The sequence below is a fragment of the Ranitomeya imitator genome, chromosome 5 (genome assembly GCF_032444005.1).
Source record: "Ranitomeya imitator isolate aRanImi1 chromosome 5, aRanImi1.pri, whole genome shotgun sequence".
NCBI lineage: Eukaryota > Metazoa > Chordata > Amphibia > Anura > Dendrobatidae > Ranitomeya > Ranitomeya imitator.
This window is the reverse complement of record NC_091286.1, coordinates 459,530,888-459,552,523: the sequence shown is the minus strand read 5'-3', so window position 1 is coordinate 459,552,523 and position 21,636 is coordinate 459,530,888. Positions and strand designations below refer to the sequence as shown.

Genomic DNA, 21,636 nt, shown 5'->3' with positions numbered 1-21,636 from the left:
AGGGCTAGCTCAGCCGCGTATGAATAGCCAAGGTCTGTTCTGTTTAGTTATGCCTGGACAAGGCTATGGATTTATGTTCATGAGATTGTTTTGGTATTGCGCAATTATTTATTTATTTAGCATTTATTATATAGCACTAACATATTCCACAGCGCTTTACATAATTATTGCTATCCCCAATGGGGCTCACAATCTAAACCCTATATCAGTAAGTCTTGGAGTGTGGAGGAAAACTAAGTACCAGTAGGAAACCAACGCAAAATGTGAATATCACCTGCGGTGTTGTGAATTCTGTTGTCAAGCTCCCTCCTGTGGTCATGAATGGTACTTCGGCTGGTTCTGTCCATGGGGCTGCGGCTTCTGAGTTTCCTTCCACAGGTGACGAGGTTAATTCGTTAGCTGGCTGCTCTATTTAACTCCACTTAGATCATTGCTCCATGCCACCTGTCAATGTTCCAGTATTGGTCTAGTTCACTCCTGGATCGTTCTTGTGACCTGTCTTCCCAGCAGAAGCTAAGTTCCTGCTTGTTTTTCTTTAGTTTGCTATTTTTCTGTCCAGCTTGCTATTTTGATTTTTGTCTTGCTTGCTGGAAGCTCTGGGACGCAGAGGGAGCGCCTCCGCACCGTGAGTCGGTGCGGAGGGTCTTTTGCGCCCTCTGCGTGGTCTTTTTGTAGTTTTTTGTGCTGACCGCAAAGTTACCTTTTCTATCCTCAGTCTGTTCAGTAAGTCGGGCCTCACTTTGCTAAATCTATTTCATCTCTGTGTTTGTATTTTCATCTTTACAGTCATTATATGTGGGGGGCTGCCTTTTCCTTTGGGGAATTTCCTTGAGGCAAGGTAGGCTTATTTTTCTATCTTCAGGGCTAGCTAGTTCCTTAGGCTGTGTCGAGTTGCATAGGGAGCAATCCACGGCTATTTCTAGTGTGTGTGATAGGATTAGGGATTGCGGTCAGCAGAGTTCACATGTCTCAGAGCTCGTCCTATATTATTTGTAACTATCAGGTCATTCCGTGTGCTCTTAACCACCAGGTCCATTATTGTCCTTACCACCAGGTCATAACAGTACAGGTGGCCCAAAGTATTAATGCATCTCAATAGAGGGATAAGAGAAGTTCTGAGACCATTTTTTTTTCTTTGCAGTGTGTTTTGTCTCTCTTTTCCCCTTTACCTCTGGGTGGTTCAGGATACAGGTGTAGATATGGACATTCAAGGTCTGTCCTCTTGTATGAATAATCTCACTGCAAGGGTACAAAACATTCAAGATTTTGTGGTTCAGAATCCGATGTTAGAGCCTAGGATTCCAATTCCTGATTTGTTTTTTGGGGATAGATCTAAGTTTCTGAATTTCAAAAATAATTGTAAATTGTTTCTTGCTTTGAAACCTCGCTCCTCAGGTGACCCTGTTCAACAAGTGAAAATCATTATTTCTTTGTTACGTGGCGACCCTCAAGACTCGGCATTTTCCCTTGCGCCAGGAGATCCGGCATTGCGTGATGTTGATGCGCTTTTTCTGGCACTCGGATTGCTTTATGATGAACCAAATTCAGTGGATCAGGCAGAGAAAATCTTGCTGGCTCTGTGTCAGGGTCAGGATGAGGTAGAGATATATTGTCAGAAGTTTAGGAAGTGGTCTGTACTCACTCAGTGGAATGAATGTGCCCTGGCAGCAATTTTCAGAAAGGGTCTCTCTGAAGCCCTTAAGGATGTCATGGTGGGATTTCCCATGCCTGCTGGTCTGAATAAGTCTATGTCTTTGGCCATTCAGATCGATCGACGCTTGCGTGAGCGTAAAGCTGTGCACCATTTGGCAGTATTATCTGAGCATAGACCTGAGCCTATGCAATGTGATAGGACTTTGACCAGAGCTGAACGGCAAGAACACAGACGTCGGAATGGGCTGTGCTTTTACTGTGGTGATTCCACTCATGCTATCTCCGATTGTCCTAAGCGCACTAAGCGTTTTGCTAGGTCTGCCACCATTGGTACGGTACAGTCGAAATTTCTTTTGTCCGTTACTCTGATTTGCTCTTTGTCATCCTATTCTGTTATGGCATTTGTGGATTCAGGCGCTGCCCTGAATTTGATGGACTTGGAGTTTGCTAGGCGCTGTGGTTTTTTCTTGGAGCCCTTGCAGTATCCTATTCCATTGAGAGGAATTGATGCTACGCCTTTGGCCAAGAATAAGCCTCAGTACTGGACCCAATTGACCATGTGCATGGCTCCTGCACATCAGGAGGATATTCGCTTTTTGGTGTTGAATAATCTGCATGATGTGGTCGTTTTGGGGTTGCCATGGCTACAGGTCCATAATCCAGTATTGGATTGGAAATCAATGGCTGTGTCCAGCTGGGGTTGTCAGGAGGTACATGGCGATGTTCCATTTTTGTCTATTTCGTCATCCACCCCTTCTGAAGTCCCGGAGTTTTTGTCGGATTACCGGGATGTATTTGATGAGCCCAAATCCAGTGCCCTACCTCCTCATAGGGATTGCGATTGTGCTATCAATTTGATTCCTGGTAGTAAGTTTCCTAAGGGCCGACTGTTCAATTTATCTGTGCCAGAGCACGCCGCTATGCGGAGTTATGTAAAGGAATCCTTGGAGAAGGGTCATATTCGCCCGTCGTCGTCACCATTGGGAGCAGGGTTCTTTTTTGTGGCCAAGAAGGATGGTTCTTTGAGACCTTGTATTGATTACCGCCTTCTTAATAAGATCACAGTCAAATTTCAGTATCCTTTGCCGCTGCTGTCTGATTTGTTTGCTCGGATTAAGGGGGCTAGTTGGTTCACCAAGATAGATCTTCGTGGTGCGTGTAATCTTGTGCGTATTAAACAGGGCGATGAATGGAAAACAGCATTTAATACGCCCGAGGGCCATTTTGAGTACCTGGTTATGCCATTCGGGCTTTCCAATGCTCCATCAGTATTTCAGTCCTTTATGCATGACATCTTCCGAGAGTACCTGGATAAATTCCTGATTGTATATTTGGATGATATTTTGGTCTTTTCGGATGATTGGGAGTCTCACGTGAAGCAGGTCAGAATGGTGTTCCAGGTCCTTCGTGCTAATTCTTTGTTTTTGAAGGGGTCAAAGTGTCTCTTTGGAGTTCAGAAGGTTTCATTTTTGGGTTTCATTTTTTCCCCTTCTACTATCGAGATGGACCCTGTTAAAGTCCAGGCCATTTATGATTGGACTCAGCCGACATCTGTGAAGAGTCTGCAAAAGTTTCTGGGCTTTGCTAATTTTTATCGTCGCTTCATCAGTAATTTTTCTAGTGTTGCTAAACCGTTGACTGATTTTACCAAGAAGGGTGCTGATGTGGTCAATTGGTCTTCTGCGGCTGTGGAAGCTTTTCAGGAGTGAAAGCGTCGTTTTTCTTCTGCCCCTGTGTTGTGCCAGCCAGATGTTTCGCTCCCGTTTCAGGTCGAGGTTGATGCTTCTGAGATTGGAGCAGGGGCTGTTTTGTCGCAAAGAAGTTCTGATGGCTCGGTGATGAAACCATGTGCCTTCTTTTCTAGAAAGTTTTTGCCTGCTGAGCGCAATTATGATGTTGGCAATAGAGAGTTGTTGGCCATGAAGTGGGCATTCGAGGAGTGGCGTCATTGGCTTGAAGGAGCCAAGCATCGCGTGGTGGTCTTGACGGATCACAACAATTTGACTTACCTCGAGTCTGCCAAACGGTTGAATCCTAGACAGGCTCGTTGGTCGCTATTTTTCTCCCGCTTTGATTTTGTGGTTTCGTACCTTCCAGGCTCTAAGAATGTGAAGGCTGATGCCCTGTCAAGGAGTTTTGTGCCCGACTCTCTGGGTGTTCCTGAGCCGGCGGGTATTCTCAAAGAGGGGGTAATTTTGTCTGCCATCTCCCCTGATTTGCGGCGGGTGCTGCAAAAATTTCAGGCTGATAGACCTGACCGTTGCCCAGCGGAGAAACTGTTTGTCCCTGATAAATGGACTAGTAGAGTTATCTCTGAGGTTCATTGTTCGGTGTTGGCTGGTCATCCTGGAATCTTTGGTACCAGAGAGTTGGTGGCTAGATCCTTTTGGTGGCCGTCTTTGTCGCGGGATGTGCGTTCTTTTGTGCAGTCCTGTGGGACTTGTACTCGGGCTAAGCCCTGCTGTTCTCGTGCCAGTGGGTTGCTTTTGCCCTTGCCGGTCCCGAAGAGGCCCTGGACGCATATCTCTATGGATTTTATTTCGGATCTCCCTGTCTCTCAAAAGATGTCGGTCATTTGGGTGGTTTGTGATCGCTTCTCTAAGATGGTCCATTTGGTACCCTTGTCTAAGTTGCCTTCCTCCTCTGATTTGGTGCCATTGTTTTTCCAGCATGTGGTTCGTTTACATGGCATTCCGGAGAACATCGTTTCGGGCAGAGGTTCCCAGTTTGTTTCGAGGTTTTGGCGAGCCTTTTGTGCTAGGATGGGCATTGATTTGTCTTTTTCCTCGGCTTTCCATCCTCAGACAAATGGCCAAACCGAACGAACTAATCAGACTTTGGAAACATATCTGAGATGCTTTGTTTCTGCTGATCAGGAGGATTGGGTGTCCTTTTTGCCTTTGGCTGAGTTCGCCCTTAATAAATCGGGCCAGCTCGGCTACTTTGGTTTCGCCGTTTTTCTGCAATTCTGGTTTCCATCCTCGTTTCTCTTCAGGGCAGGTTGAGTCTTCGGACTGTCCTGGTGTAGATACTGTGGTGGATAGGTTGCAGCAGATTTGGACTCATGTGGTGGACAATTTGACATTGTCCCAGGAGAAGGCTCAACGTTTCGCTAACCGCCGGCGCTGTGTGGGTCCCCGACTTCGTGTTGGGGATTTGGTTTGGTTGTCGTCTCGTTATGTTCCTATGAAGGTTTCCTCTCCTAAGTTTAAGCCTCGTTTCATTGGTCCGTATAAGATTTCGGAGGTTCTCAATCCTGTGTCGTTTCGTTTGACCCTTCCAGCTTCTTTTGCCATCCATAATGTATTCCATAGGTCGTTGTTGCGGAGATACGTGGCGCCTGTGGTTCCATCCGTTGATCCTCCTGCCCCGGTGTTGGTTGAGGGGGAGTTGGAGTATGTGGTGGAGAAGATTTTGGATTCTCGTATTTCGAGACGGAAACTCCAGTACCTGGTCAAGTGGAAGGGTTATGGTCAGGAAGATAATTCCTGGGTCTTTGCCTCCGATGTTCATGCTGCCGATCTGGTTCGTGCCTTTCATTTGGCTCGTCCTGGGGGCTCTGGTGAGGGTTCGGTGACCCCTCCTCAAGGGGGGGGTACTGTTGTGAATTCTGTTGTCAAGCTCCCTCCTGTGGTCATGAATGGTACTTCGGCTGGTTCTGTAAATTTGGCTGCGGCTTCTGAGTTTCCTTCCATAGGTGACGAGGTTAATTAGTTAGCTGGCTGCTCTATTTAACTACACTTAGATCATTGCTCCATGCCACCTGTCAATGTTCCAGTATTGGTCTAGTTCACTCCTGGATCGTTCTTGTGACCTGTCTTCCCAGCAGAAGCTAAGTTCCTGCTTGTTTTTCTCTGTTTTGCTATTTTTCTGTCCAGCTTGCTATTTTGATTTTTTTTTTTGCTTGCTGGAAGCTCTGGGACGCAGAGGGAGCGCCTCCGCACCGTGAGTCGGTGCGGAGGGTCTTTTGCGCCCTCTGCGTGGTCTTTTTGTAGTTTTTTGTGCTGACCGCAAAGTTACCTTTTCTATCCTCAGTCTGTTCAGTAAGTCGGGCCTCACTTTGCTAAATCTATTTCATCTCTGTGTTTGTATTTTCATCTTTACTCACAGTCATTATATGTGGGGGGCTGCCTTTTCCTTTGGGGAATTTCCTTGAGGCAAGGTAGGCTTATTTTTCTATCTTCAGGGCTAGCTAGTTTCTTAGGCTGTGTCGAGTTGCATAGGGAGCGTTAGGAGCAATCCACGGCTATTTCTAGTGTGTGTGATAGGATTAGGGATTGCGGTCAGCAGAGTTCCCACGTCTCAGAGCTCGTCCTATATTATTTGTAACTATCAGGTCATTCCGTGTGCTCTTAACCACCAGGTCCATTATTGTCCTTACCACCAGGTCATAACACTGTGGTTCCCTGAAGCAGACTGAGAATCTATAAACACCCAGGTCCAGGTGTGTCAATTAGAGTCAGAGGGAGGTTGCCACTGGGTCCAAAAGTCAGAAGGATTAAGAAGGCATCTGCATCTAGGTATGTTACTACTCCTTTACTGTGGATTGTTCCTGAAATCCTACTCAGATTGTCTTACTCAACATAACTCCAAATACTGTTAGAGCTCACATTGTTATTCTCATATCTGTTTCAATGTCTTTGAAATTTCTAATGTTTTTCATTTCCTGTTCAAGTGTTATTCTTTTTCATTAATAAAAAGAAAGTTGAAAAGAAAAGAAGGCATCTGCAATTCCAAATGCAGAGACCTTCTGCATCCAGATGCAGAGCGACTGTCTGCTACATCTAACACACCCATGACAGTCTCAGACAGGGCTGATTTAGAGACTGATATGAAAGGATTCATGGAATACTTGAATAGGCAAACTTTCAGACACGTAGGTCTCGGATACTGATTCAGGTACTGACCGCACTAGGACCAGAGACTATGGGTTCAGGACTTTGGCAATGTCACCAGGAACTTTCGGTTTAGGACAGGCCAAACAAGAACCAGAGACGTCGGGTTCAGGACACTGGCCACACCAGGACCAGGGGACCTCACAACTCACTGATAGACCACATTACCTAATGATTCTATGATGCTTGGTACCTCAATATTGGGGAGGTTGCCTTTTAAACAAGATGCGTCCCAGCTATTGACTGGGAGCCATCTTGAAGGCAAGAGCACTAGCCCTTTATAAACAGGGCAGCGCGTGCACTAGGTATGGCACCGTAAACTACACAAGGAAGCAATCAGTGAGCATGCCGGGGAAAACGCCATGCGGTGACTATGCCAACATCCCTGCATGGAGAGAGAAGAGGAACCATGCATGGGCATCGGCAATAACATTACAACAGACCATCTGTACATTTTGACCGTACAACCCCTTTAATTTCTTAAGAACTTATAAAGTACATTTTCCTTATAGGTTGCAAAGTATGAAGCCAGTTCTGGAGCTGAGCCTGTTTCGTACCAGGCAGTTAGGCTATGTTCCCATTGCATTTTAGCCTGCTGTCAGTGACTCACTTTAGGCTTACGTCTGAAGCGCCAGACAACCGGGTTCAGACTATTGTGATGATGAGGCCATCAACTATAATGCTTCAGACAGAGTTACATTATGCTTTGTCAGACATCACTTTCGGCAATATAACCCTATTTGAGCAGAGCATCAAGACGTGGTCAACTGCGTCTTCCGTGGCCTCCAAAAACCTACTGATAGCAGGTTCATGTACCTTAGGGTAACAAAAAAATAAATAAAAAGGATTACAAATATAAAAAAAAAGCTTAAATCCCCCTTCACCCTTGAAAAATAAAGAAATTAAAAAAATATATATATGGTATCATGTTCAAAAGTGTCAGATTTACCAAAATATAACATTTAAACAGTAAGTTGATCATTGCAAATAAATAAAATCAGAACCTCAGATGTGCATTTTTTTCATGCACTGTGCTTGCCCCCCTCTCCAAAAAATGTATGCAATAAATCACAATATCACATTAACCCCAAAGTGGTATTAAGAAAAACATATAAGCCCATACAAATAAGCCCTTCCACAAATGTATTTACAGAAAATGAAAAAAAGTTGTAGGTCTCATAAAATATCAACACAAAATTATTTTTTTTAGATTTTTAAAATGTAGTTTTATTTATTGCATTTTTAAAAGAGAAAAGGTAATGCAATCACAAGGCACACGTCATGGAAGTGACGCAACAAAAAGAACAAGAAGTACTGTCTTATCATAGGGATCTCAAAGCAACCCGAGCCAATATCACAAGTTGTACCTTGAACCTACAAGTGCTTCACAGAATTTTATAATGTTGAGCCGTGAAAATTAAAAAATACATTTTTCCTGCATACATGTTGCTTCAGCCTCAAATTTTTAATTTTCACAAGCGTAACAGGATGAAATGGTCCATACAAATTGTTGTGCAATTTGTCTTGAGTACATAGATATCCCATAAGGGCGGACTTATAACATTGGACAGTGAAAATTAAACATTTTTGGGCACAAAAATGTTGTTTTAGCCCAAATTTTGTAATTTTCTCAAAGATAACAGGAGAAAATGAACCCCAACATTTGTTACACAATGTCTCCTGAGTATGTCAGTGCCCCATATGTTGTCAAAAATTACTTTTTAGGCACAGTGGAAAACGCAGAAGGGAAGAAGCGCTATATCAGAGTGCAGATATGCAAGTGCCATGTCTCATTGGCAGAGCCTCTGAGGTCTCAGGACAGCAGTTCCCCCATAAGTGACCCCATTTTATAAACTACACCTCTAAATGAAATAATTTAGAGGTGCAGTGATCATATTGACACCACGTGTTTCACAAAATTTTATACCATTGAGCAGTGAAGGAAAAGAAACTTACATTACCACTATAACTTTACTACTGTTTTAGCCCCAGATTTTACATTTTTACAAGGAGAAATATGAAAAATTAACACAAAATTTGCCACACAATTTCTCCTGAACAAGGCAATCCACCACATGTGGCTGTACAGTACTGTTGGGTCACACGGCGAGACTCAGGAGGGACGGAGCGCTAATCGACTCTTGGAAAACACATTTTCGTAGAATAGTTTGCGGACTCCATATACAGAGCCCAGAAGTGCCATAAGAGCAGAATCCCCACCCTCCTCCTCAATTGACCACAATTTGGAAAATGTTACCACTCTGGCAAACTCTTATCTACAGGTGTAGTGAAGGTTTTGACTCCATGAGTATTTTCCAAAAACAAGCTGCAATGGATGTTGCGAAGTGAAAATGCAAATGTGCCAGTATAGTGCCCATACATTGTGCCCAGCTCGTGCTTCTGGAGACATGCACCCCATAAATTAAGTGGGATCTCATCGCTATAGAAATGCCAAAGATGTGAACACTAGCTGCGGTTTAGCCAAACTGTGGGGCTCAGGAGGGAGGGGGCATTTGGATTTGGGAGAGCAGATTTTGCTGAATTTCTTTTGGTGGGGGCCACGTCACTTTTCCAGAGACTTTGTGCTGCCAGTAATGTATAATTCCCCTATATGTCTGTTAACAGATGATAAACCTGAGTGGGGACTCGTTTTTTTGTGGGTTGAGTGGAAGCTTTTATTGGTGGTATTTTGGGGTACAGGACATATTGGATCACATTTATCCTGTGCTCTAAGCTGAACACTTACATCGGGGGGTTTCCATCTAAATCTACAAAATAAATTATTTGGATGAATCCCGAGATTCACTCAATATAACCAGTCAGACTCCGTCACACTTTTATGCATGCCTAAAAAGACAGATACCACTAGATTATAGGCCAGAAGGTGTCCACATTGCCTAATTATAGAGAATCTTCTGCCGGGGGTTCTGTCTGAAACAAATAGTTCAGAGATTTACATGGAAATTCTGGTGTAAGTGCTCAGCGTAGAGCGCAGGATAAATATTATCCAAGCTTAACTGGGATCAACAAACAAATCAACAGCAGGTAAAGAATTAGTTTTATTTATTTTTTTTAACGCCATTCCTTATGCGGTATAAGTGCTTAGACGACTTTATTCTTCGGGCCGGTGCCATTACAGCGATACCAGATTTATAACGATTTTTTAAAAAAATATAGTCTTTCATTGCCATATTTTGAGAGCTATAATTTTTCCATATTTCTCACAACAGTCATGTGAGGGTTTTGGTTTTTTTTGTGGGACGAGTTTATGTTTCTATTGGTACCATTTTCAGGCACATAACATTTTTTTATCGCTTTCTATTTTGATTTTTGGGAGGCAGAAAGAACAAAAGCCAACAATTCAGGTTTTTTTATGCCATTCACTGTGTTAAATGTGATGAGGCAGCTTTACACAGTATGATTACCCCCCCCCGCCAAACAATAGTGGAATGGGCTTTTCGCAATTTCACTGTAGCTGGAATTTTTTTTGTCATCGTGAGGTAAAATGAATGGCGTCATTCAATACAACCTGTCCTGCAGAAAACAGGCACAAATACGGCTATGTTGTTGGAAAATAAGCTATGGCTCTTAGACAAGGGAGGAGAAGTATTGAGACCGCAAAAACAAAAAATCTCTGGTCATTTTAGGGTTATGTGCAAGAAAACATCTCAAAATAAAGGGCAAAACCTCATTAGATCCAATCCCACATTTTCTCCATGGGAAAAACACAAAGACACAGATTCGTGGAGATAAAAGGGGGAGTTTCCCGCCAATGGATCCACTACTGCTGCCGCTCGGGGACATTGGGGGATGCCGGCGACGCTGAGCGCTTCGAATCCACCATGACCTTGGCCTGTAGGATTATTAGAGCAATTTTCCATGTTTTATTTACAATGTTAGCCCACATATAGCCACGGTACTAGCTGACTGACTACTAGTAGGTTTCTGTAAAGGTGGGAACAAGGCCCACTCTGCAGCCACCCAGCTATACAGGACGTGGCCCACTCTGCAGCCACCCAGCTATACAGGACGCGGCCCACTCTGCAGCCACCCAGCTATACAGGACGTGGCCCACTCTGAAGCCACCCAGCTATACAGGACGTGGCCCACTCTGCAACCACCCAGCTATACAGGACGTGGCCCACTCTGCAGCCACCCAGCTATACAGGACGTGGCCCACTCTGAAGCCACCCAGCTATACAGGACGTGGCCCACTCTGCAGCCACCCAGCTATACAGGACGTGGCCCACTCTGCAGCCACCCAGCTATACAGGACGTGGCCCACTCTGCAGCCACCCAGCTATACAGGACGTGGCCCACTCTGCAGCCACCCAGCTATACAGGACGTGGCCCACTCTGCAGCCACCCAGCTATACAGGACGTGGCCCACTCTGCAGCCACCCAGCTATACAGGACGTGGCCCACTCCGCAGCCACCCAGCTACACAGGACGCGGCCCACTCCTTAGCCACCCAGCTACACAGGACGCGGCCCACTCCTTAGCCACCAAGCTATACAGGACGTGGCCCACTCCGCAGCCACCCAGCTATACAGGACGTGGCCCACTCTGCAGCCACCCAGCTATACAGGATGTGGCCCACTCTGCAGCCACCCAGCTATACAGGACGTGGCCCACTCCGCAACCACCCAGCTATACAGGACGTGGCCCACTCTGCAACCACCCAGCTATACAGGACGTGGCCCACTCTGCAGCCACCCAGCTATACAGGACGTGGCCCACTCTGCAGCCACCCAGCTATACAGGACGTGGCCCACTCTGCAACCACCCAGCTATACAGGACGTGGCCCACTCTGCAACCACCCAGCTATACAGGACGTGGCCCACTCTGCAGCCACCCAGCTATACAGGACGTGGCCCACTCTGCAGCCACCCAGCTATACAGGACGTGGCCCACTCTGCAGCCACCCAGCTATACAGGACGTGGCCCACTCTGCAGCCACCCAGCTATACAGGACGTGGCCCACTCTGCAGCCACCCAGCTATACAGGACGTGGCCCACTCTGCAGCCACCCAGCTACACAGGACGTGGCCCACTCTGCAACCACCCAGCTATACAGGACGTGGCCCACTCTGCAGCCACCCAGCTATACAGGACGTGGCCCACTCTGCAGCCACCCAGCTATACAGGACGTGGCCCACTCTGCAGCCACCCAGCTATACAGGACGTGGCCCACTCTGCAGCCACCCAGCTATACAGGACGTGGCCCACTCTGCAGCCACCCAGCTATACAGGATGTGGCCCACTCTGCAGCCACCCAGCTATACAGGACGTGGCCCACTCTGCAGCCACCCAGCTATACAGGACGTGGCCCACTCTGCAGCCACCCAGCTATACAGGACGTGGCTCTGACTATACTCGAATAGTAGTCAGCCATTTCCTAGAGTTGCCTTTTCCCATTTGATAGCGGAAGTCTGCCCACCGCCATCTTGGTACACCCCGTGTACTCGTGTAGCACTTCACTACAGCTATTCCCGGCCCATCACTAGAGAAAAATAATATTAGCGAGCACGAATATGAAAGGCACTTCCGTTATTCCTCGAAGCCCCTCGCACATGCGCAGTCTTGAAGGACAATGATCAATTGCTTTGTGCAATTGCCCGGCCTTTATGCCGTTGGTAGGCGGGGCCTCAATGCCGTTGGTAGGCGGGGCCTCTATGCCGCTGATAGGCGGGGCCTCCGTGCGCCCTGGCATTCGATTCGTCCAGTCCGGCGGTGACGTGTTTAACGTGCGGCGAGAGTGCACCATTGTTGGCGCGCATTGTGTTTCTCCCGGCTCCAGCCCTCAGTCGTGGTAGATCGGTACCCTGGTGCAAGTGTGCAAAGCTGGAGATGAGCGGAGGAGTGTACGGCGGAGGTATGTGAGGGCCGGGAGCCATGGCGCCAGTAAGGGGAGACGGTGCAGGCACATGACACGTTTGTGTGTGCGGTACCGCAGGGTGTGACCGGGTACGTGTGAGGCAGTGCATATCCCCCTCACTGTGCAGCACGGCAGTGCCCACTATAGTCGGGGGGCTGCAGGATGATGCATGTGTAGACTTCTCCCCGAGCTGCACCATCATGTGCACAGAGATGGCCTGAAGTGGTCGCTGGCCGGACCTTAAGCCACAAACTGGTTGCCATGGATACATCACCTGATGCTGTATCCGGAACGCCATGCTGCAAAGAGGTTCTGCAGGTGCCTTGTAGCAGCTTATTGCTATAGTTTGGGTGCATGGTCTCTCATGAATGTCTCTAGTGTGTGCCCACTGCTCAGGGTCAGTGATCGGAGGCGTCCTGGCTTATAGCTGGCCATACAGAAGAAAGCTGTGAACATGTCCGCTGGATACGACCATGGCGGAGTTATTGATAAGACAGCCATCCTGCTGCAGGACAGAAGTTACAGGGTTAGTCCGAGACCCCAAAGTAACATTCCATGCCTAAATCTATAACTTCTGTAATTTAAATCCTGGTAATATTCCCTCTATATGATTTGTTTGAGGATCCCAGTGCCTGATACTGCCGTCACTCCTCTTTATCGGGGGATGTCGGGTCATCCTGACACTTCTGTTGCTTCATTTGCCGCCCTTGAACGAAGCGTCATCAGGGGCGGTAACACGCTTGTTCTCTTGGCCCATGACTAGAGACGTCATCACTTGCATCCGTTTCACTAGCTGGGCATCGTATTGTCTTCCGCCCGCGTCACTCCCCTCTGCGATCCCTCCTCGGTGCGCTTGTGATGCCTACGCAGTAGAAAATACACAACCCAACATCTGAAACGGATCTCAGTGATGACGTCTTGTTTCATGGACCAAGAGAACAAATGTGTTACCGCTTCCTGATGATGTTTTGGGGCAGAAAAGGGAGTGACAGCAGTTTCAGCCAGCAGATGATAATTCGTTTGCATATCCCATCATGCACTGAGGATTCCCAAATGAATCATCATAGGGCGTGGGTGATACATCAGAACCCTAAGCTGTAGTAGAGTGAATGCTAGGGGAGTGATGTTACGTCTGAAGGCAATAAAGGAGCTCACTTTACCAGGTATCACAAACCACACAACACACTTCACACTCCAGTCCACCAGGGGGAGCTATGCTCCTATTTATTAGGGCACTCTTCACAATCAGGTAAAACTGGTGGGCTGGATAGGAAGTAGAGAGAAGCGAGCTGGGTTTCACCCAGGCAGCACCAGTCTGGCGGACGCTGGCTGGGCTTCACCGAGTGAGCTGCTATCTGGGCTTTGCTCAGGTAGTGGGTCCCTGACAGGGGTGGGATCCTGTCAGAGGCCTAGACAGAAGGACACAGAGATGCGCCTGCTTACCAATGCGGCAGCATCCAAAGAAAGAGACATTGAAGGGAATTGCGTTGCTGAGAGTGAGAAACGAAGTCATAGCAAAAGGAGAGGAAACCAGAAGGAGTTCTGCCCTGTAAAAGGCTGCCTCCTTCTGAGGCGAAGAAGCCGGTAGCCGGAACACCGAGGGAGTCATCGTCTCCAAGCCTGGCTCCACAGACCGGCAGGACAGCTAGTTCCATATTAGTTGTCAGACTTATACCCAGGAAGCACGGTGGCAACTGTGGGGGCCAGAGCGTGCTAGAGTCCCTGTAAAAAGCCTCCGGCCATTAGTCATACGGGTTTGTCCTATCCTTACCATCAGGGGGACAGAGAGAAAGACATAACACCCACAACAGTTGTGAAGACCTTATCGAGACGCACAGCAGGGACGTACTACAACATCCAGGTACTGGAGGAAGGCTACTGATTTCCACCTGGATAAGGGGACTCTGGATTTGCCTTCAGACCGGCCGGACTCAGCCTGCCCTGTGATCTGGTGCTCTGGACTGTGGATGCTGAAGTCTTCAGTAAGGGTGTGTGCACACGTAGAAAGCTCCTCTGTGGATGTTTCCGCAGCGGATATGATAAATCCGCAGTGCAAAACCGCTGCGTTTTTTCCTGCGGATTTATCGCAATTTCTATTGTGGATTCCGCTGCGGTTTTGCATCTGCAGTTTTCTATTGGAGCAGGTGTAAAAACACTGCGGGTTCCGCACAAAGAATTGACATGCTGCGGAAAATAAAACGCTGCGTTTCTGCATGGTTTTTTACGCAGCATGTGCACTGCGGATTTCGTTTCCCATAGGTTTACATTGTACTGTAAACTCATGGGAAACTGCTGCGGATCCGCAGCTGCGGAAATCCGCAACGTGTGCACATACCATCAAGGTAAAGAGACTGCAACCTTGTGTCCTCGTTGTGTCCTCACACCATCCACACACTGGGAAGCCCTGGGGACATACTTCACCTGTGGTAAGGTATACTATCCAGCTGCCATAACATCACCCCAGCGGACCCCTAAGCAGCGTCGGTCACCCTGACCGAATACCACAGGTGGCGTCACGAACACTATCCCTTTAAAGACCTTTCCCCATTTACAACGGACGTCCCTAGGGCCACGGACCAGGTCAGCCACCGTGACATCCCCCTTGAGAACCGAAGGGCCCGGCACCGAGTAACCCCTAGCCCTTGGGGGCGCTCCAGTAGCTGTAAATCATTCAGCTTCCGGGGATGAAAACTAAATCTCCGAGCAGTCATAAATACTCGGAGGTCACCCGAGCGTGCTGGGGAAATCCCGAGCAACAAGTACACTCGCTCATCACTAATAGACATGTTTGGTGTCTATGAACTCGTAATGACCTGGATGATCATAATGGCAGTTTAGTTTTGGCATTTAGTGAAAATGGTTAAAAAAAAATAACTGGGGATTGCACTTTTTTTGTAATTGCACTGCACTTGGAATTTTTTCCCGTGATCTCGGGTTGGCTGAGGGCTTATTTTTTTGCGCACCGAGCTGAAGTTTTTAATTTTACCATTTTGGTGCAGATACGATCTTTTGATCGCCCGTTATTGCATTTCAGTGCAATGTTACAGCGACCAAAAAAAAGTAATTCTGGCGTTTTGACTTTTTTTTTTTCTCATTATGCCATTTAGTGATCAGGTTAATCCTTTTTTTTTTTTTATTGATCGGGCGATTCTGAACGCGGTGATACTAAATATGTTTGGTTTTTTTTTTTTGAATGGGGCGAAAGTGGGGCGATTTGAACTTTTACAGTACAGACCAAAAGTTTGGACACCTTCTCATTTAAAGATTTTTCTGTTTTCATGACTATGAAAATTGTACATTCACGCTGAAGGCATCAAAACTATGAAATCACACATGTGGAATTATATACTTAACAAAAAAGTGGGGTTCGGACCATCAGTTTTGTTGTGCAGAAGTCTGGTGGATACACAGCTGATAGACCTACTGAATAGACTGTTAGAATTTGTATTGAGGCAAGAAAAAAGCAGGTAAGTAAAGAAAAATGAGTGTCCATCATTACTTTAACCCTGCTGTTGTCTTCGGTCTGGGGAGACCGATTTTGAACTTTGGTATTTTTTGGGGTGTTCAAGATGCAGTTCTGAAACTTGTGGTTGATTGACTTAACAACCATCAAGCACTACAAAGAAACTGGCTCACATGAGGACCGCCCCAGAAAAGGAAGACCAAGAGTCACTTCTGCTTCTGAGAATAAGTTTATCCGAGTCACCAGCCTCAGAAATCGCAGGTTAATAGCAGCTCAGATTAGAGACCAGGTCAATGCCACACAGAGTTCTGGCAGCAGACACATCTCTACAACAACTGTTAAGAGGAGACTTTGTGCAGCAGGCCTTCATAGTAAAATAGCTGCTAGGAAACCACTGCTAAGGACAGGCAACAAGCAGAAGAGACTTGTTTGGGCTAAAGAACACAAGGAATGGACATTAGACCAGTGGAAATCTGTGCTTTGATCTGATGAGTCCAAATTTGAGAGCTTTGGTTCGAACCACCGTGTCTTTTTGCGATGCAGAAAAGGTGAACGGATGGACTCTACATGCCTGGTTGCCACCGTAAAGCACGGAGGAGGAGGTGTGATGGTGTGGGGGTGCTTTACTGGTGATTTGGGGATTTATTCAAAATTGAAGGCATACTGAACCAGCATGGCTACCACAGCATCTTGAAGCGGCATGCTATTCCATCCGGGTTTGCGTTTAGTTGGACCATCATTTATTTTTCAACAGAACAATGACCCCAAACACACCTCCAGGCTGTGTAAGGGCTATTTGACCAAGAAGGAGAGTGATGGGGTGCTACGCCAGATGACCTGGCCTCCACAGTCACCAGACCTGAACCCAATCGAGATGGTTTGGGGTGAGCTGGACCGCAGAGTGAAGGCATAAGGGTCAACAAGTGCTAAGCATCTCTGGGAACTCCTTCAAGATTGTTGGAAGACCATTCCCGGTAACTACCTCTTGAAGCTCATCAAGAGAATGCCAAGAGTGTGCAAAGCAGTCATCAAAGGAAAAGGTGGCTACTTTGAAGAACCTAGAATATAAGACATAGCAAAAATGTGTGAAACAACTGAAATTAAGTATATAATTCCACAAGTGTTAATTCATAGTTTTGTTGCCTTCAGTGTGAATGTACAATTTTCATAGTCATGAAAATACAGAAAAATATTTAAATGAGGTGTCCAAATTTTTGGTCTGTACTGTATATTTTTGTTATATTTTTAAAAACATTTTTTTTTTCTCTTGGCATGCTTCAATAGTATCCATATAAAAAGAGAAATAGCGCAATAGGGTTTTATCCGAGTTTTAAGTAGTCAATGCAAAGTAATAGCACTCACCAGATGTCGCTTAAGACGAGCATTGGAGAGATTTGCTGCCGCAGGTCCATGAGGGACTGGCCTTTGAGAATACAATATAGGAAAACGTGGTCAAATTCTGTGCTGCTGAATCATTGTACTCCAAAGGTATTATTAAAAGTGGTTTTTATTCAACGTATTTCTGAGTTTCAAAAAACTCCATCAGGAATACCACATTTGAAACCTTTCTTATGTGGTATTTCCTGATGGAGTTCTTTGAAACTCAGAAACGCGTTGAATAAAAACCACTTTTAATAATACCTTTGGAGTACAATGATTCAGCAGCACAGAATTTGACCACGTTCTCCTATATTGTATTCTCAATAGTATCCATGGGAGACTAGACGCTGCCATAACCCGATCGGCTATGCTACATACAAGCAATGATCAGATCGCCTGTATGAAGCAGAATTGCTGACTTGCTGTGAGCGCCAGTCACCAAGCCTCGCTCATAGCAAGCCGGCAGTGACAACCATAGAGGTCTGTAGGAGACTACTGGTTGTCATGCCAACCCATCAGTAACCCGCGGTCACCAATGAGGGGGTATCCAGCCCAATGCCAGAAGCGTGCGTTAAATGCTGCTGGCAGTTTGACAGGGGCATTTAACGGGTTAATAGCCATGGGTGGATCATGATTCCACCCGTTGCTGTTCCGGGCACAAGTCAGATTTTCAAAACAGCTGACATATGTAGGGAAAGATGTGGGCTCAGCGCCGGAGCTCACATCAAAGGGGGAGACACAACACGTGCAGTACATGTACGGCGCATGTCGTGAGGGGATTAAATGACTTTAGTCAGGGTGTGTGGCTATATGTGTGTATATATGTGTATATATATATATATATATATATATATATATATATATATATATATATATATATATATATATATATATATATATATATATATATATATATATATATATATATATATATATTTTGTATTTTCATATATTCATTATGGGATTAGTGATGGGGGCATCTTTTAGACGTCTTTCCATTACTAGCCTCTGAGCTTAATGTCACCTGACAATACAAAGGTGACATAACCACCCCAATTATCACACCACTTTACACTGGACCAGGGCAAGTGGGTAGACAGAGGCTAAGTGCCAGGTTTGGATGCACCATTACTGGGGCAGCTGAGAGCTGATGTTTTTAGTCTGGCAGGGGCCAATTAATTAATTAGGCTATTAATGTCAGCCCACAACGGCCTGCCTAACCTTTTCTGGTTATTGATTATAGGGGGACCTTTACATACATAAATTTATTTGTTTTTCTTGGGTCCCCCATTTTACTAACCAGTAGAGGCTAAGTATACAACTGTGAGCTGATTTTAATAGACTGGGAAGCTCCATGGGTATTAATACCTTCCCCTGGCTATAAACATCAGCCCCAGCTGTCTGCTTTCCATCTGCTGGTTACTGAAATGTCTGGGTATCCCACACCACTTATTTATTTTTTTTTCCAGAAAATAATTTGGTATGTAAAAATAAATACATGTGCAATAAGCTACCCGAGCACTGTACTAATAAAGATGTGAGTCACATATATATTATCTATCTATTCTATGTATAGCTATTCTATTCTGTAGGGTCACGCTCTGATTTTATGGTATGCGGCAGATGAATTGCCAGCATTTGGGGACGTTGCTGTGTAAAAATTGGACGGCACTCGCATGGTCCGAGTATGTAGCCAATCTGCTTCGAGGTGAATGGGATTTCTGTCCTGTCAGACCACAGGAGCACCCTCTAAGTTGGAGCAATATGGTTACAGGTCTTTGAATATACTTTTTATAATTTAAAAGAGTTGTACACTACTTGGACAACCCCTTCTTAAACTTCCGTAAATGTTTTCCCCTGATAAAATAATAAAGCGTATACTCTCCTCCGGTGCCGCTTCCATTCCAGTGGTGTCAGCACTCGCGGTGGATTGACATGTGATGCCCGCCGCCTACTCAGCGTTGGTGTCACTGTCTCCGCTTACGCACAAAGTGAACATCAAGAGGAAGTCAGAGATCGGCTGCAGCCTTGGCTTCCTCTTCACGTTCAGTTTGTCTGCAGGCGGGGACAGTGATGGCAGCGCTGATTGGGCACCGGGCATCACGTGTCACAAGTCTGCATCACAGCCCTCAGGACCGCAAGTGCCGACACCGCTGGAACGGAGCCGAGGTGAGTATAGGCTTTATTTTTTAGGGGCTGAACATTTAGTTTAAGAAAAGGTTATCCTAGTAGTGGACAATCCCTTTAATCACATTTCCACCTTTGTTCAGCATTTTGGGGGGAATTCACAATCTGTTTAATAAAGGTCTTGGCAATATTGGCTGGGCTAAGTTCTGCGCTCAGGCTTGTCTGTTAACATTTGATGTTTAAACCTTTATACGTGTGTTTTGTATTAATTTTAAGAAAAATGTATTTACTTTCTCTTGTAGATGAGGTGGGAGCATTGGTCTTTGATATCGGCTCCTTTTCGGTACGTGCTGGCTATGCAGGAGAGGACTGCCCTAAGGTGAGCAGCTGCTGTTTTTAAACTGGCATCTTTGAGCAAATCAAGTGCTTTATATATGTACTAGATGGTGGCCCGATTCTAACGCATCGGGTATTCTAGAATATGCATGTCCACATAGTATATTGCCCAGCCACGTAGTATATTGTCCAGCCACATATGTCACAGGTTAAAAAATAAACATATAATCACCTTCCGAGGGCCCCTTGTAGTTCGGTCACATGACCGTGACGTCATGGCAGGTCCTTCTCGCGCAGGACCTGTGATGATGTCGCGGTCACATGACCGTGACATCATGGCAGGTCCTTCTCCCATACCATCCTTGGCACCGGAACCTGCTGCTTGCATGGAGCGGTCACCGGAGTGTCATGAAAGGTGAGTATATAATGATTTTTTATTTTTAATATTAGATGTTTTTACTATTGACGCTGCACAGGCAGCATCAATAGTAAAAACTTGGTCACACAGGGTTAATAGCGGCGGTAAGGGAGTGAGTTACCCGCGGCATAACGCGGTCTGTTACTGCTGGCATTAACCCTGTGTGAGCGGGGAGTATGGAGCAGGCGCCGGGTGCTGACTGCAGGGGAGGGACTAATCGGACTGTGGCTGTCGCTGATTGGTCGTGGCAGCCATGACAGGCAGCTGGCGAGACCAATCAGCGACACAACCAGCTCTTTCCCCACTCTCAGTAGTGACATCAAGAGCCTCGATTACCGGTATAATGATAACCAAAGCTTTTCCACTGAAATCACACCAAGGCAGTATGCCAAGCTTTATGGTTTCTAGCTCTATCTCACCCCCATTCAGATCTGTTCTTCTGTGCAGTGCTGCACACACAAGTCACCATTTAGAGATCTGCTCTTAATAGTTATTTACACCTTGTGCTAATGCTCCTTGCTGGCAGGCAGCCACGAGCCACACCTCACGGGCTCGCGAGCCACAGGTTGGGGATCCCCGATATAGTAGATACTGTTAGCCTAATTAGATAAAGGGGTTTTCTAAAGGTACCGTCACATTAAGCAACTTACCAACGAGAACGACAGCGATCTGTGACGTTGCAGCGTCCTGGATAGCGATCTCGTTGTGTTTGACACGCAGCAGCGATCAGGATCCTGCTGTGACATCGCTGGTCGTAGCTGAAAGTCCGGAACTTTATTTGGTCGTCAGGTCGGCGTGATTCGTCATGTTTGACAGCAAAAGCAACGATGCCTGCAATGGTTTTACATGGAGCTAACAACCAGCGAGAACGATAAGTACTTCACTGGATCGCTCCTGCATCGCTCAGCTGTTGTCGGTGTTTGACGTCTCCTAGCGACCTAAACAGCGACGCTGCAGCGATCGGCTCATTGTCTATATCGCTGCAGCGTCGCTAAATGTGACGGTACCTTTAGACTTTGATATTGATTGTCTAGCCTTATTGTAGGCCATCAATCTTACACCAGTGATGGAGTAGTCTTATCACTCTCACAAATCACCTGATTGAAGGGGTCAAAGCTCTTTGGGTTCTTCATGGTTTGTCAGGCACCTACGCAATCAAGAGGTCACCCTGCTCAGCATTAACATCATATCTTTGAAAAACCCATTTAGGCTGTAATCAAATGTAGTTTTTGTGGCCTTTCAATCCTATCCTTTTAGATTTTCTTTTTGCATCCACTTTTCCCATCCAATGCTGCCTCAGAGAGCTGCAGTATTGCCTTGGTAAATGCAATTCATATCATTTTTGTAGCAGGGGCTAGTGTTAATTGGAGCTAGTAATCAATTATTGAGAGTCTGTCTGCACGATTTTGTAATTTAGGCCGGCGTCACACTACCGTAGAGTTAGGTCGAGTGCTATGTGAGGTTTTCTCCCATAGCACTCGGTCC

General features: G+C 46.1%; 1 protein-coding gene across 2 annotated transcripts in view; it reads left to right on the top strand.

The window, feature by feature from the left end:
- The first annotated feature begins 12,238 nt into the window (after positions 1 to 12,238).
- LOC138638182 (actin-like protein 6A) overlaps positions 12,239 to 21,636 on the top strand; it is a 62,829-nt gene continuing 53,431 nt past the window's right edge. Inside the window, exons 1-2 of one of the 2 annotated variants that reach the window (XR_011312461.1) lie at positions 12,239 to 12,424; positions 19,700 to 19,776. Coding sequence is in view for 1 of the 2 variants with exons in the window: in XM_069727267.1 (XP_069583368.1) it covers positions 12,400 to 12,424; positions 19,700 to 19,776 (102 nt within the window). In the remaining variant the exon portion in view is untranslated. The remainder of the gene's footprint in view (positions 12,425 to 19,699; positions 19,777 to 21,636) is intronic. The other variant, XM_069727267.1, reaches the window with a different exon arrangement.